General features: G+C 43.9%; 1 protein-coding gene across 1 annotated transcript in view; it reads right to left on the bottom strand.

Annotated features, from left to right (window-relative positions):
- LOC307105597 (acyl-coenzyme A synthetase ACSM1, mitochondrial-like) overlaps positions 1–9,090 on the bottom strand; it is a gene marked incomplete at its 5' end in the record, with an annotated part of 42,171 nt that extends 33,081 nt beyond the window's left edge. Inside the window, 2 exons of the mRNA XM_079781456.1 lie at positions 1,514–1,724; positions 8,899–9,090. Of these exons, the coding sequence (XP_079637582.1) occupies positions 1,514–1,724; positions 8,899–9,090 (403 nt within the window). The remainder of the gene's footprint in view (positions 1–1,513; positions 1,725–8,898) is intronic.
- Positions 9,091–16,612: the final 7,522 nt, after the last annotated feature.

Below are 16,612 nucleotides of genomic sequence, written 5' to 3'. Positions count from 1 at the left end.
TTTCTTAAATAAACTCAATTTTCTTTAATCTCTCCTGAGATGGCCATTTAGCCTGCCTGCCTATCATGTTCACCTTTACTTCTCTTCACTGACACCTGTGTCCTCTCTCCAGAAAAACACTGCGCTCCCCATTCTGACACTGAAGACGCTGCCCATGCTCCACCTTTCTCTCCCACACCTCTATTCTCTATTTCAAAATGGCCATTCACATAGGCAACTCCTGACTCTAAGCCATTGCATGTGCTAAGCCCGTTCTTGGAATTCCCTTTCTCTGCTTCTACTCCTCTTTCATTATGCTATTTCCAGAGGGCTCATTGTTGTATCTGATAAGAGTTTAATCTCCAACGTTTAGAGGGAACTCATACAACTTAACAAAAGGAAGATAAACAATCCAATTAAAAATTGGCAAAGGACTTAAATAGACACTTTTGAAAAGAGGACATACAGAAGGCCAAGAGACATATGAAAACATGCTCAAAGTCACTAATTATCCGAAAGATGCAAATCAAAACGACAATGAGGTATCATCACACACCTGTCAGAATGGCTATCATCAACAAATCAACAATGGACAAGTGCTTTGGAGGATGTGGAGAAAAAGGAACCCTCGTACACTGCTGGTGGGAATGCACACGGGTGCAGCCACTGTGGAGAACAATATTGGGTTTCCTCAAAAAATTAAAAATGGAAGTGCAATTTGACCCAGTGATCCCTCCTCTAGGAATATATTCTAAGAAACTAGAAACACCCATCATAAAGGATATATGCACCCCTATTTTCATAGCAGCACAATTTATAATGGCTAAGATTTGGAAACAGCCTAAGTGCCCATCAGCTGATGAGTGGATTAAAAATGATGGTACATCTACACAATGGAATACTATGCTGCTGTAAAAAGGAGGGAACTCCTACCATTTGCAACAGCATGGATGGACCCGGAGAGCATTATGCTAAGCAAAATGAGTCAGTCAGAGAAAGATAAATATCACATGATCTCACTCATTTGTGTAATATAATGAACAACGTAAACTGATGAACAAAAATAGATCTAGAGACAGAGAAGCATCAATCAGACCGTCAAACCTCAGAGGGAAGGTAGGGGAGGGTGCGGGTAAGGGGGAGAGATCAACCAAAGGACTTGTATGCATTTATATAAGCCTAACAAATAAACACAGACACCACGGGGTGAGTGCATGATCGGGGTGGGGGCAAGAAGGGGATAAGGACACATATGTAATACCTTAATCAATAAAGAAAAAAAAAGAGAGAGAAAGTGTGTGTGAGTGTGTGTGTGTGTGTGTGTGTGTGTGTGTGTGTATGACATTGCGTTTGAGTGCATGTGAGGGTGAGGGAGAGAGTGAGGGATAATGGGTACAAATATGTGAGGGAGTCTGAGAAAGAGAAAGACTGTGAAGAAGTAAGAATGTAGGGGAAGAGAAAGCACCTAGTGTTCCTGGACCAGTTGGCTCTAGGACATCCCTAAGGTCTCTACGGGTCTCTCTGAGTCACTGACCTGTTCGGATGCAGCCCATGGTCACCAGCCACCACTCAGGCACTCGAGGCAGAATCAAGGCGAGACGGTCTCCCTGCTGCAGGCCACAGGTCTGTGTGAAGACGTTGGCTGCGCGGCAGGTGAAGTCTGTCACCTCTCTGAAACTCCACTTCACTTCGTCTCCTTGGCTGTTCACCCACCACAGGGCTGGGTTGGGGCCTCTTTTGCCTTCCTGGTCAAGATCATACACCATGTGTTACTTCCTGCTTCAGAGGAAAAGGGCACTTATTTCCCCAATCCACTGTCATAGACACATTCTAGTGTGAGCATAGCTCAGGGCCTAAGACCCCATTTTAAATCATTTAAAGAGTCAAGAAAAGTTAGGGGCGTGCTGTCATCCAGCCAACTTCTTTTGGTCTACTATAGCCACCTCCTCCCAAGTCACATAAAACCATGAATAGCTTCATGTCTTCAAGTGAAGACTTAAAGCTCCATCCCCACGTGTCTTAGTTCCATGTAGACCGTGCATTCCTCTTTGTGCCCCAGCATTCTCATCTACGAAGTGGGGACAATAATATTACCTAGCAGGTCATAAAATCCTAACGAGTTATTTAATGAGTAAAGTGTACTTAACAGTGCCTGGCACAGTAAGTGCTCAATAAATATGACTATTATTATAATTGCTACATATTAAAAGAGGCTAATTTAGGTTCTGAATATTTGGGGAAGTTAATTTTTTAAACTAAGTTACCTCTAACAGTGAAATTCGTAAGAAGCAGACTGGGAAGGTCCAGGCCCCTATTCCTTCAGAGAAACATCAATAAACAGACTGAAATGGCTTTGTTGGGGCTCCTGAAACAGTCAAGGATCTGCAGCAACCAGCAAATGGCCACACAGCTAACGCCACACTCAGAACGGCAGGGCATGGTGTGATGTTCTGCTCACTTTTGCACCCCCCTTCTCTGATGTGGGGTCCCAGGGTTGGGAGGAGCTGTTGCCAGATTCCCAGCCCTTCTTTGGGACAGAAGGAAAAGAGTGAAACTTGTTTACAACATTCAGTGGGGGGTTAGATGTAGCTGGAAAGGAATTTATTTATTTATTCATTTATTTATACATTCCCTAATAAAAAGTAATGTTGAGTATCTTTTTGTATACTTATTTGCTATCTGTATGACTCTCAAGTAAACTGTTCAGATCTCTTCCCAATTATCTAAGTGGGTTGTTTCCTTTTTATTGAGTTTGAGACCTTTGTATGTTTTGGATGCAAGTCTTTCTTTTCTTTTTTACTTTTCTTTATATATCTTTATTATTTCTTAAATTTATCTAGGAATAGGGTTTTTTAATAAGCATTTAAAGATAAGTTGTTACTAGTTTAAAATAGATTATTATAACTTTAAGACAATATTTGTAATACATGCAATTCACAGTATCTATACAGAAGAAAATGAGATGAGAATCAAAACATATCAATACAAAAACAAAACAAAACACAGAATAACGAACACCAACCAAACACAAAAGAAATCTATAAAAGAGGAAATGAAGGACAAAAATAAAAGCTATGATATCAAGAAAACAATTAACAAAATGGCAGTAATAAGTCCTTCCCTATCAGTAATTACTTTAAATGTAATCAAACTACATTTCCCAAAGACAAAGATTGGCAGGATCTAATTATATGCTGTCTACAAAATTATCTACATTATAAAAGGCCAGGGGCCTTCATGATCTAAATGACAAGATGGGTGACTGGTCAACAGGAAGTGCATGGAGCACCTCTAGTTCCCTCCCCTGTGGCCCACAAGCTCCTATCACAGCAAGGCTGGTGGCCAGCAGGTAGGCAGGGCAGCGGGGGTGGGGGTGGGGGGCGAGGTGGGCACAACGAGGTTATTAGCCTATGGCCCGGCACTGGGCCAGAGGCTAATGACCTCACCGTTGCCACGGTCGCTGCAGATCAGGCCTGGAGAGAGGCCCAGATAGAGAGGCAGGGCCTGATCAGCAGCTGCCACAGCTGCTGGCAAGGCCTGGAGAGAAAGAGGTGGGGCCTGATCAGCAGCTACTGAGGCTGCTGGTGAGGCCCAGAGAGAAGAAAGGAAGGCCTGATCAGCAGCTGTCGTGGAGGATGTGGTTCAGGCCTAGAGAGAGACCTGGAGATAGGCCTGGAGACACTGACTGGCATAGAAACCAACCAACAAATCTGGGTGAACTGCGAGGAGCCAAAGGTTGCCTAGGAGGTGGAGCTTTTGACAGTGACTGGCATAGAAACTGACCAATCAGAACTTAATCTGGATGACCTGCAAAGGCAGAACCTAAGGTGGGGGCTGAGGAGGGGTTTTAAGGGCAACAGCTGTTTGGCATAAGGTTTAAGAAAGTGGTTCAATTTTTTAAATAATTGTTTGGCAGTATAGTGCATATGGCTGGCCATCAGTCCAGATATAGGAATTATGTATTTTGGTCTGCCAAGAGCATTTCCTCCTGCTGAAAAAGGCTCCCCCCTTTTAAGCAATCCTATCCTATATAATCTATCTATACTAATAAAAGGGTAATATGCTAATTAGACTGGGTGGACCAGCCATCTTCTGGACGTCCAACTTCCTTCTGGACAAAGTCATGGTGGTGGGAGCTTAGGCAGAGGCAGTTAGGAGCGATCAGGCCAACAGGAGAGGGCAGTTGGGGGCAATATCAGGCGGGCAGGGGGTTAAGGCAATCAGGTCAGCAGGGGAGGGCAGTTGGGGGCAACCAGGTCGGCAGGAAAGGGCAGTTAGGGGTGATCAGGCAGGCAGGCCGAGGTGATTAGGGACAATCAGGCAGGCAGGCAGAGGCACTTAGGGGAAATCAGGCAGGCAGGCAGAGAGGTTAGGGGTGATCAGGCAGGCAGGCAGGCAGGTGAGCGGTTAAGAGCCAGCGGTCCCAAATTGTGAGAGGGATGTCTAACTGCTGCTTTAGGTCCCATCCCTGTGGGGTTGGGCCTAAAGCAGCAGTCATACATTCCCCCCAAGGGGTCTCCAATAGGAGAGGGTTCAGTCTGGGCTGAGGGAACTCCCCCCCCCCCCCCAATGCACAGATTTTGTGCACTGGGCCTCCAGTCCTATATAATAAAAGGCTAATACAGAAATTGACCGCACGGTGGAACAGCTGGTTGCTATGATATGCACTGACCACCAGGGGGCAGATGCTTAATGCAAGTGCTGATCCCTGGTGGTCAGTGCACTCCCACAGAGGGAGCGCTGCTCAGCCATAAGCTGGGCTCACGGCTGGCCAGCACAGCGGCGGTGGCGGGAGCCTCTCCCACTTCCCCTGCAGGTGGGCAGTAAGGAGCAAGGTGTCAAGGACTGCGAGAGCCCTGGACTGTGAGAGGGTGCAGGCCGGGCTGAGAACCCCCCCTCCCCCGCCGCCAGTGCATGAATCTCGTGCACTGGGTCTCTACTAGAAATAATAAAATGAATTTAAAAATTCAGATTTTTTTACAATAAAATGCCAACAATATAACATCAATTTCTATAAGCAAAACCATATTTACATTTTAATTCAAATTTAATAATAATTATTCACTTATTCATTCAATATTAGTTAGATCTTACTATTTCTTAGGCACTGTTCTTAGACCACAAGGATACCATGGTAAACAAGGCACACATATTTGCCCATATATAAATGTTTTAATTTTTTTTGTTTAACTCAACTATCTTCTTTGCCCTAAGTGTTTTATCATGAACATGGTTTTCTAAAAAATATTTTTTTACTCAAACAAAACATGTTCAGAGTAGAAACTCAGGCAATACAGAAACTTATGAGCAGAAAGGTTCTTATACACAAAAGGATTTCTTCAAATTTCTCATCACATTCTTACTCCCTGAATGTTAGCACTGAAAATGGTTTAGTGTATATTTTTCCAGCAATTTCCGCCCCCCATAGATGCACAAACATGATCCTTTGACTCAGATGATTGGAACCAAAGAATGTATCTCATCTGAGATAAGATTAATATATATGCATATACATGTGTGTCTCTATAGCTTTAAAAAAAATCACTCCCATCCCCCTCCCCCTCTCTCTCTTAAAAAAAAATGTCAATGAAAAAATATACTCTGGTGAGGACTAACAAAAAAGAAAAAGAAAAAAGACACTAACAACTAATCCACAAAAACATTAGCTGAGTAAAAGAAACCAGACACAAAAGGGTGCAAGAGCAGGTCAGTGGTTGCCTGGGGCCCAGGGTGGGGGTGGGAGGGGATTGGCTGAGAAAGGACAAAAGAAAGCTTTTGGGGTGATAGGAATAGTCTAGAGCTCAGTTTCAGGTGGGCAACCTAATGATTAGACATTTATTTAACTTATGAATATAACATTGTATGTCAATTGTAATTGGAAAATTTTAAAAATTATTGAAAAAATAAAGATCTGGCTGGTTTGGCTCAGTGATTAGAGCACTGGCCCTTGGAACAAAGGGTCACAAGTTTGATTCCCAGACAAGGGCACGTAGCTTGGTTGCAGGTTTATCGCTGGCCCCTGGCAGGGCACCTGCAGGAGGCCACCAACCGAAGTGTCTCTCTCACATCCATGTTTCCTCCACCCTTCCCCTCCCTTTCTCTAAAAATTCAATGGAAAAAATATCCTTGGGTGAGGATTAAAAAATAAAAGATAAAAAAATAAATAAAGGCATCCAAGTCCCAATAAAACAAACATAACTTCCACACAGGTGAGTTTATTGCTTGTAGAAAAGGTTAGCTTCAGTATTTTTAAATTTTTTTATTTATTGATTGGTTTAGAGAAAGAGAAAATGACAGAGAGAGAAACATCAATTTTGCTGTTTCCCTTATGTATGCACTCATTGGATTTGATTCCTGGAAATCAAACACACACACACACACACACACACACACACACACACACACACACACATTGCTCAGCTGGCGTGGCTCAGTGATTGAGCATCAACTTATGAACCAGGAGGTCACAGTTCAATTTCGGGTCAGGGCACATGTCCTGGTTGCAGGCTTGATCCCCAGTCTGGGGTGTGCAGGAGGCAGATAATCAGTGATTCTCCCTCATCATTGATGTTTCTATCTCTCCCTTCCTCTCTGAAATCATGAAAACATATCTATAATAATAAAATGGTAATATGCTAATTAGACTGGACTTCCTTCTGGACATGCTTCCCGACAAAGCTAGGGCTGGAGGGAAGCCAGCCCGGTCCCCGGTGCCAGAGGAAAGCCCGTGCCGGCAGCCAAGGGAAGGAAGGCCTACTCTTGCAGGAATTTCATGCATTGAGCCTCCAGTTTAAAATAAAGAGGACACATAAAAGTGTTGGATTTCTAACTTAAGAGAGGTTTGTTTTAAGGGAGGTTCAGGGAGTAGAGTGGACCCCAGTGGCATGGCTTCTGTAGAATGTTTAATAGGAGCAGCACCTAGATCTGTAGATTGTGTTGAAGAGTGGGAATTTTTGAGCATGCTTCCAGAGAGACTGTGGACTATGCCCCAGATAGAGTTGTTAGTGCTGACACCAGGCCAGGCCTTGAGATACGGTCTCATGGCCCCTTCCCAGCACGTAGGCCTTCTTTCATAGATCACTGTCAGCTTTCTGAAGAACAGGATGACCCTGTGAATAACATGGTCGTCAATGGCATGACTCTGACATTACTTGGGAAAAACTGTTTTGTAGTGGATTACTTGTTCTACAAAAACAGGATGTGGTTAATGTGCCTAAAAGTGGTCCTACACAAAGGGTCAGGGCTGCTCTACGGACTTCCTGCATTGAAAATGGCAGAGCAGTCACCTGGCCGGCTAATAAAGGCTCCCTAAATTTTAATTTGGTCTGGACTCCAGTGGTCGTTCACTCGCGTTCGTTCCATAACAATTGTAAGGCAGGTTTAAAAATTAATTTACTCCACAAATGTTTGTTGAGAAACTTCTAGGTGTCAGACACCACAAATCACTAGAGAGACACTGACCCTAGTTGCAGCAATTGGAAAAGTGGAGACAGACAGATCAGAAGTGTTGTGAGCATGAAAATTAATGGAATGAGGGTGCTGGGGGGACATTGGGAGATATGGATGACTTGGCAGTGACTGATAACAATGATATAAAAACCAACAAGAACAGGTATTTCATGGAGGAACCCTATTTACTTGGTGGTTATCTCCCTGGGTGGCTGCATGTACTAATAAATAAGAATTCTATGAAGATAAATGCGAGAATAAAGTGCTGGGCTCAATTCCTTCTCTCTACCTCCTCCCTCTCCAGCCCATCTCATGGTCCAAAAGGTCTTCATGAAGTCAAGAGATGTTTTGGTGTCATCTAATCATGAGATCAGGTTAAAAAATGGATTTTACAATTAGAAAGCCTGGACCCAAATTCTGCTCCTCTACTTAGGTAACTAATTTCCGTAGGTTATTTAAAACTCTTGGAACCTCAGTTTTCTCATTTGGGAAATGGAGATCATAAAAGTGTCCATCTAATTTGAACATTAAAGGCAAAGTTCTTGACATGGCGTATAAAAAATGCTCTTCATAACCAAGGCTCTATTTTCCTGGGAATTATTATGAAAACTCAGAGAAAGGAAAAAGGAAGGAGGAAGAAGCACCATGAAAGGCATATAGGCCTTGAACACTAGCACATGAACACATATGTTAAATTCATTGGAAACTTAAAAATTCCATCAACTCTCAGACTGCATTGCTGGAGAATTCTTTCTACAAAGATAATGTTGGGTAACTTTTCACACTGTGATCATCATCAGCTGGGACTTAGTAGCTGGAACACCACCCATTGTCTACCCCATTCCCTGGAGTTACACATCACTGCTCCCCTTTCAGTATCAAGCACTTGGTGTCTTCTGAAGAGACCTGTAAACTCTAGAGGCTGAGGGACTGGTTTCTCTGGACAGACCCCAATGCCACACCCCAGTCGCCTTTGGTAGCGAGGCCTGCAGCTGGCCTTCCTCTCCTCACAGGAGGACAGCTGACTGAGCTCTACCTGTCAGGTGCGCAGGTGCACCAGCAGGGGGCCTGTCCCTTCCCTCTGTGCAGCCTGAAGTGGAGCCCAAGTTTGATGAGATGAATTCCAGTGAGGCTCACAGTCCCCTTAGTGGAAGGTCAGAATTCAGATGAACATCAAGTTGCTGACCTTGTAGTTAGAACTTTGCATTTGGTCACAATTATTTGACTGTACCAGATACTTTTACCTGCTGTCATGTTTCTTAAGGGAGATTGTCCCCATTTCACAGATAAAACCACCGAGGCTCAGAGAAGTGCGGAAGTGGCCAGGATGAGAACTGAGAATTGAACCCCAAAACTTAAGCTTTTCCCATGACACTGGTAAGTTGAGGTCTGTGCCCTTCAGCCTCCGAGGAACAAGATAAACCAGAGAGATCACGCCTACCCTCACCCCCATCACAGGCACCTCCTCACCTTCTCCATTTGAGTCCAGTAGTCCAGGACATCACTTGCAAAGTTAAATTTCTCAGGTGTATCATGGTCATTCCATTGCAGGGCGCCAGTTGCTGATACAGACTGGGAGCGCAAGTGCCAAGGGGCAGGCTGGAAGGCGTGGCAGGATTTGTGGGTGCCCCAAAGGACCCGGAGCCTCATCAGCCACTGCATGGCAGAGCAGTCCTCAGGAAGCAGGCACCGACTTCTCAGTCACCACCTGCTTCGGGAAGAGATGGCTAGTAGGTCAGTCGTGGAGCAGGACTTTCCTCCACAAGACGAGGCACATTCTGGTTCATGGCTGGAGATTGGTTTCAGCTGACCAGTATTTGGAGGCACAACTTAGTGACTTAGGATTTCTTTTCCCAGCTCAGGAACCACAGGCAAAGAGGAATTATAGCTACTGGATGAGATTGGTACACCTTCCTGAGTGTCTTCTCCTTCTCTCTCATCCCCTGGGAGTTCAGCTCAGGTTGGCAGCCATGGGACCAGCCCCTTTGTGGGAAACTCACCATTTGAAAGTCCTGTTCTCCATGCTAGCCTGGCTCTAACACCTCTCTGCCGATCCCAACTGTGCAGTTCTCATGGGAGCTGTTATATTTAAAGATGATCCCAACCCCTGTGCAAAGTTCATTGGGCCAGGGTTGAGCAATCATTCCTTACGATTTTTTAATCCAGACTGAGCTGCCCACAATGCCTTTCTCAAATGTGTGTTAGTGTGCTTGTTACCGAAGGGTGTACAGACACTCTAACACTGGAACCACTGAGCACACCAGCTAGGGCTGGTGGAAGAATCTTTAAAGAGGTAATTAAGTTAAAATGAGGTCACTAGGTGGACCCTAATCCAATATAACTGACGTCCTTATAAGAAGAGATTGGGACTCAGACACATAGAGGGAGAATGTGGTGTGAACATGAAGACAGACAACTTCAAGCCCAGAGCTAAGCCCAAGAAGAGACCCCCCTGCTGACACCTTGATCTCAGACTTCTTGCCTCCTGAGCTGTGAGAAGTAAATTCCTGAGGTTTAAGCCCCCCAGGCTGTGTTTCTTTTTAACAGCAGACCTAGCTATCCAATATACCTCTCTTAATCAAACAACAAAGAAATGACTTCTTCATTATCTTATCCTGTAAATGTGTTTGAAATTCTGATTTAATCTTCATCATGTGAGAGGGCTAAGTGTCACAAGCACCCAGCTGGGAGGACTGTGGGAGCTGAGAGCCTGCCCTTAGGAGCCAAGTGTCACAGGTTCAAATCCCAGTCCCTGAACTCCTCACCTACACAGCTTTGGGCAATTTTCTCAACCTCCCTCTAAAATATGGAAATATTAGCAACACCTGGAGTAGTGAATGGATCACATCCTGTGTAAAGCATGTAAGTACATACTCAGCACAGAATTACCGTCTAATGAGGAGGAACAGGGATACGATGCTGAGCAGACACCACAGTGTCCATCACCTGCATTAGTATGTTAAGAAGGCTAAACATGGGGATATCTATACTGACCTGTCCATCTCTATCTCCATGTATAACTGTCTTTACAGCTGTCAATATCTATATCTATAATTATGCCAATATGTGCTGTCACTATCTGTAGCTTTATCATATCTATACCTATAACTACATCGATAGCTGTATGTATATCTATATCCATGTTGATATTGATATATCTCACCATGAATTACTATAGTGATATTTATTACTACGTTTGTATCTGTGAGTGGGTCCGTGACTAGACTACGCCTGGTGTTTAAGGCTAATTTGCTACATGTTTGTGCAAAGGCAATGGCAGCAGTTGTACTGTACGCACTGCGCAGGTGCACCATTGTCTTCTGTAACTAATGTCACTGTTTGGCAAGAGACCTCTTTTGTCTGAGTTGGTATGAGAATGTGTTGCTGACCAGCCAGTGTGCTTTGTGGGACTACTTTGAAGAACTGCTTTGTCTGATAGCTCCTGTGTTAGCAATGGCTACTTTGTCTGCAATGAAGTCTCTCATATGCCTGCGGTTGCTCATGTCTTCTTCTGATTCCCGCGTGCACAGAGGTCCAGCCCTCAGCAGAGGGGCTGTGACTAGACACTGTGTCTATAACCACGTACTGTATTTTTCCGTGTAAAAGACGCTATTTTTTTTCTAAAATCATTAGACTGAAAATCGAAGGGCGTCTCATACACGGAATTCAGTCAAGGAGGGAGCTGCTGCCCATACCTTTTCAAACAGGCTTCCTCCAATCACGAGCCTTATTGTTACTGACGTCAGCTAATGCCATAATTGGAGGTGGAGGCAGACAGTGTGCAGATACACCTGGAATAGAGCGTTCTGAGCCCATAAAGATGTTAAAAAACAAAAGATAAATACCGGTAAGTGATTTTACTCTGCAAAATTCAAATGGAATGTAATCAGCTATGCAAAAGAGCATGGAAACAGAGTAGAAGAGAGACAGTTTGGACCTCCTCCCACTGTGTATGATCAGACAGGGGAGAAACAGGAAGAACAACTCCTTAAGATCCAAAAAAAGGAGAAGGCCTTAGGAGGAAAACCAGCAAAATGGGCAAACTTGGAGCAGAGGCTTAAGACCTGGATTATGGAGCAGCGCCAGAGTGGCTTTTGTGTGTCAACCAAGCTTATTCAATGTCAGGCAGGAATGTTTGCAAGCAAAATGAACAGTGTTGATTTCACAGGAAAGGCAAACGTTGCTTCAATTTCACGAGGAGAGAAGGGTTGGCCATGAGAACACGAACAAAGTTAGCTCAGAAAATGCCACCAGTTTATGAGGATGATCTCACATACATAGACAGTGACTCAGAAGACAGCAGTGATACAATAGAAGTTGAAGAAATTGATATGTCTGGAACTAATAGTGATGAAGAAGAGAGCAGTGATGCACAGAGGCTGAATAAAGTGATATGCTGCACAATCTCATAGTACTAGTATGTAAACATTTCCTGCGGTAATTACTAAATAAAAATGTGTTCTGTTTTATGTTTAAAATATTGATTTCTTAATTTTGCGTTGGAAAAGTGGGAGGCATCTAATACATGTGGGCATCTTATGTATGGAAAAATACAGTATGTGTATATGTATAAATGTATATGTATATGTATACATATTCCTCACAATGCTTGACATTGGAACTCAATAAAATGTTAGATTTTCCCTTTCTACTGTAATTTGGAAAACAAAAACATGAAAATTGGGGGAGAAGTTATAGTGTGCCTACAAAAATGTCTGAATTACAGATAAATATATTTTTCACTCATTAAATATTTACTGTGCCACACATGGTTTTAGAACATCAGAGATTATTTAGGCTGCAAGAGTTCCTATCCTCTTGGGCTTTATCATCTGAGGCAGTAATTTTCAACATGTGTACCACAAGAATTTTTAAAACATGCAATACCTGACTATTTAGTCAGGGGCACTGACCTCTTTTCCCTTAGAGTGTCGATTTTAAAAAATGACAACAGCCAACACAACAATAGACAGCTAGTGTGGATGAATAAAAATTATACCAATGTTTGGTCAGATTGGAAAAAAATATAGTATATTGTTTGGTGTGCCCCTGAGTTGTGGTAATTAGTGTATGTGTGCTATGGGATAAAAATGATGAAAAATCACTGGTCTAAGGACATCTTACAAAATAGTTTTAAAGAACAATCATTTGAACCTGGCTGGTATGGCTCCGTGGTTGAGCGTTGACCTGTAAACCAGGAGGCTGAGGTTTGAATCCCCGTCAGGGCACATGCCCAGGTTGCAGGCTGAATCCTCAGTGTGGGACATGCAGGAGCAGCCAATCAATGACTTTCTCTCATCATTAATGTTTCTATCTCTCTTTCCCTCTCCCTTCCTCTCTGAAATAAATCATATATATATATGTGTGTGTGTGTGTGTGTGTGTGTGTGTGTGTGTGTATAAAAGAATAATACTTTGAAATGCTTTAAGGTGGATTTCAGTGTAGCACTGGGTTTTGAGAGGTGACTTGGTCCACTACTCTATTCTCAGGCCCACAGTGCCTTAAGTCCAGCAACAAAGCTCTGATTTCACCAGACTTTAGCCTGAAAAAACTATTTATTTTATCAGGTAAGAGACTTAGTGTGTCCCAGGGGACATTAGAGTTACACAGTCAGGTTTGGTTCCACTGCCTACCAGCTGAGTGATTTTGGCCACTATTTGTGTCTCTGAACTTGAGGGCACAGTACCAATACCTACCACCCAGCTGCCCACAGGATTAGAAAGATAATCTACAAAACTCTCTTTGCCAGTGACAATCTGAGTGCAATAGACACTGTGTCTAATAAGGGTAAGGGCTCAATAAATGTTGAGGTGCTCTGTAACACCCAACAATTTCTAAAGCCCAAGCCCCTGTTAAGTATGAAAATTTTTTAGAAAACAAAAGCCACGCCCTTTATATAATGTGAACCCACTACTACATAGTGGAGTCTTATTCCAGGTATTCACCTTCTGGGTCTTTCTTACTCCCCTCTGCACCCTCCACCCATGCACAGCTGTGTAACGTAACATTATCACCTGCTATGTGCCAGCCACTGTGCTAGGTACAGCCTATGCATATCCCCATGGATCCCCTACTCAATATCACCACCTTCATTTTGCAGTTAAAGAAATGAAGTATCAGAGAGGTTGCTGCTCAGATGTGACCCCTGGGCGCACCTAATCTCCTGTGTGTATTTTATTGTTGAGAGAGAGAGAGAGAGAGATTTGTTGTTCCATTTATTTATGCATTTATTGATTGCTTCTTGTATGTGCCCAGACTGGGCATCGAATCCACAACCTTGGTGTATCTGGATGACACTGTAACCAACTGAGCCACCCAGCCAGGGTATGGTTGTTTTGTTGTGGTTCTGATTAGATGGAATAGTTTGTGGAAGCATATAGCACAGTGCTTGGCATAATCAATGTTGGTTGTTTGTATTAGTTTGGGATTTGAAGTATAACGTTGTTGTACTAGCAAAATGCAGGCTCTTTGGAATCCCCAAGTCTTGAGGTGAATTTCTGGCTCAGCCACTTATAAGATGGCCCATGTGCAGGCTGTTTGCTATTCTAACCTTGGTCTTCTGGTCTGAAAAAGGGAGGTGTGGGGGTTGCTGCTCAGATGTGTCCCCTGGGCTCTCTGAAAGGACTGCATGAGGTAATGCCTGGGAAGCACCTGGCCCAGGCATGCACATGTGAGTGGTATTGTCACAGGTAGTGGCTTGAACTGTTAGTTCTCTACTAGAGCCATTTTGGGGTGTTGTTGGGCGAGTTGTTGGGGGGTAGCGCATCTCCACTCTTCTGGCCCAACTTTCCCATGACATTTTACCTCCTAACCTCCGTTGAACCAGGAGAGAAATACCACTGTTCAAAGTCACCACCAAAGATTGCTAGAAACACCTAGAACACCCCTGCCGTGGCTGAGACTTGGTTCTGAGTGTGGGTCTTGTTCTTCCTGAGTGGTTCATTAATGATGAACTTTTAGCTCAGACAGCCTTTTAGTTCATGGAAGGCGTGAGTGAGAAGGCAGGGCTAGTGAAGGTTAAACACCAAAAGTATCAAACTACAAAAAAAAGAACCCCTGTCATTCAAGCAGAAAAAGCAGTCACTCCTCACTTTTGAGAAGAGAATGGGGACAAGAAGACAAGTCCATGGGATCCTCTCTGGATCTCAGTGGATCTCCTGTGTGGGACTGTAACATCAGTGTTGGGGTCAAGAACACAGGGGCCAGGAAGCCTGGGCTTCAGTCAGTTGCCAGTTGCCAGCTCTGTGACATTGAGAAGGTTTCTTGTCCCTTGGTGCCTCAGTTTTCTCACCTTTGACAATGGGAATATGGTAGAGATGTAGAATTCTCTGAAGATTGTGTGCACATGTTTCTTTCATTGCCAAGCCTCCCTTGTAGTTAGAATGAGGCCACTGAATTCCAGTTCTGGTCTGTGAACCCCAGTTCGAAGTGACATAACTCACTGGTCTAGGGCATTTCAGGGTAGGTCTCAGTCTCGACACTCTCTTCCCTGACTCACTAGTCCTGGAAACCACGTGTGAAGGTGGTAACATCAAAACATGGCAGAGACTCTATCATCCCAGTTCTCTGAGTAACTGGGCAACCCTCTCCTGTCAACCTGAATACGTTACACCCATTGCCTTTCTTAACCTTAGGACAAACCTTCGGAGCATTCGTACATCCAATAGACATGTAATGGGCACCCTCCAGGTATGGATATAGCTTTGGACATGTCAATCAAAGTTACTGCTGTCAAGTTTATATTCCCATGAGAGGGAAGCAGAAGACTTCAATCCAAAAATCAATTAAATTAACAAGTGAATCCCAAATGGTAATAGGTGTCCAGAAGAAAATAGAACAAGATAATAGTGTGACGGGGCGGGGGGGGGGGGGTAGGGGAGTGTGACTAAGGATATCCTCTCAGGAAGTGACGTTTTGAGACCTGAAGCAGGAGAAGGAGCCAGCCATGCGAAGACCATGGGAAAAGGCAGGAGGAGCAGTATGTACACAGGCTGGAGGCTGAGCTTTCCAAGGAATTGATCGAGGCTGGTGAGGCCAATTACTGAGTGAGGAAGATGAGTCTGGGGTAAGAGACACAGGCAGGACACAGAGCACAAAGGAGACACTTTCTGCCATAATAAGGAGTTTGGATACTGTGAAGTGTGATGGGGTATCTTGAGGGGATTTTAAGAAAAAAGGGACATGCTTCACTATTCAATTAAGTGACTAATGTCCTTGGTTACTTAATTTTGAAATAAAATAGCATGGGAAAGAGGTAATTCGGAAGTGGAATGATCAGGTTTGTATTGTAGAGAGCTCGCTGGCAGTTCCGGGAGAAGGGCTTTGGAAGTGAGGAGGATGCTGGATGGCCTAAGCTTTGGTGGTGGCTTGGGCAAGCTGGACACAATGAACACGGAGAAGTGGCGGGTGTGGGCTGGCATTTGGAGATACCATCAGGAGGACTTCCTAGTACTGATGGTTTTGATAGAGGAAATGAAGAAAAGAGGGACTGAGGTGACTCTCCAGCTTTTGGCTTCTGCAATGACACGTGTAGACGGTCATGTTTTACCTCTGTAGAAGCACGCTGAAGAGGTTGTCTAACATGGCCAAGGACTTGAGGCCTGCCTTTCTTTAAGGCGGTCTGCGGTGCTCACGTCTCCCTCCAATATTCTGCCCTATCCTACCTGCCATGCGTCTCCATCTCTGATTTCTGGCTTCTTTCATCTAAAGCAATAGATATGAGTTGCTCAACTGAGAAACTGGGTACTGGGTGGGAGGGATCCCACTCTATCTACATTATCTGATCAACCCTGTCTGCTCTGGAAGGGAAAAAAAAATTGACTTTTGAATTCATGATACTACATCTCAATTGGTTTTATCTTTGGCCAAGCCATAGGAATTCACCAATGCCTTCCCCAACCATTTCAGAACCAATATTGAATCGACTTATGTCCCAGAGAGGGAGTCATATGAGACAATGTTTGGAAGACACTGGAAGTGCCCAGCATATGGAGCATATGGAAATTGCTTTCCAAATGGCAGCTGTTGTTGTTTTTAAAACAGAGGCTCCAGTGCCAAATAGGTAAAGCTGAAACCGTGTTCCACCAGTTACTACATCACACAGATCCTGAGAGAGTTATTGCAATGCTGTGCTCCAGTTTCCTCACCTGTAAATAATAATAACAGTACATCCCTGATAGAATTG

This window comes from Cnephaeus nilssonii (assembly GCF_951640355.1).
Source record: "Cnephaeus nilssonii genome assembly, chromosome: 2".
NCBI classification, from domain to species: Eukaryota; Metazoa; Chordata; class Mammalia; order Chiroptera; family Vespertilionidae; genus Cnephaeus; species Cnephaeus nilssonii.
Note: the sequence above shows the minus strand (reverse complement) of the source record. Positions and strands in the feature narration are given on the sequence as shown.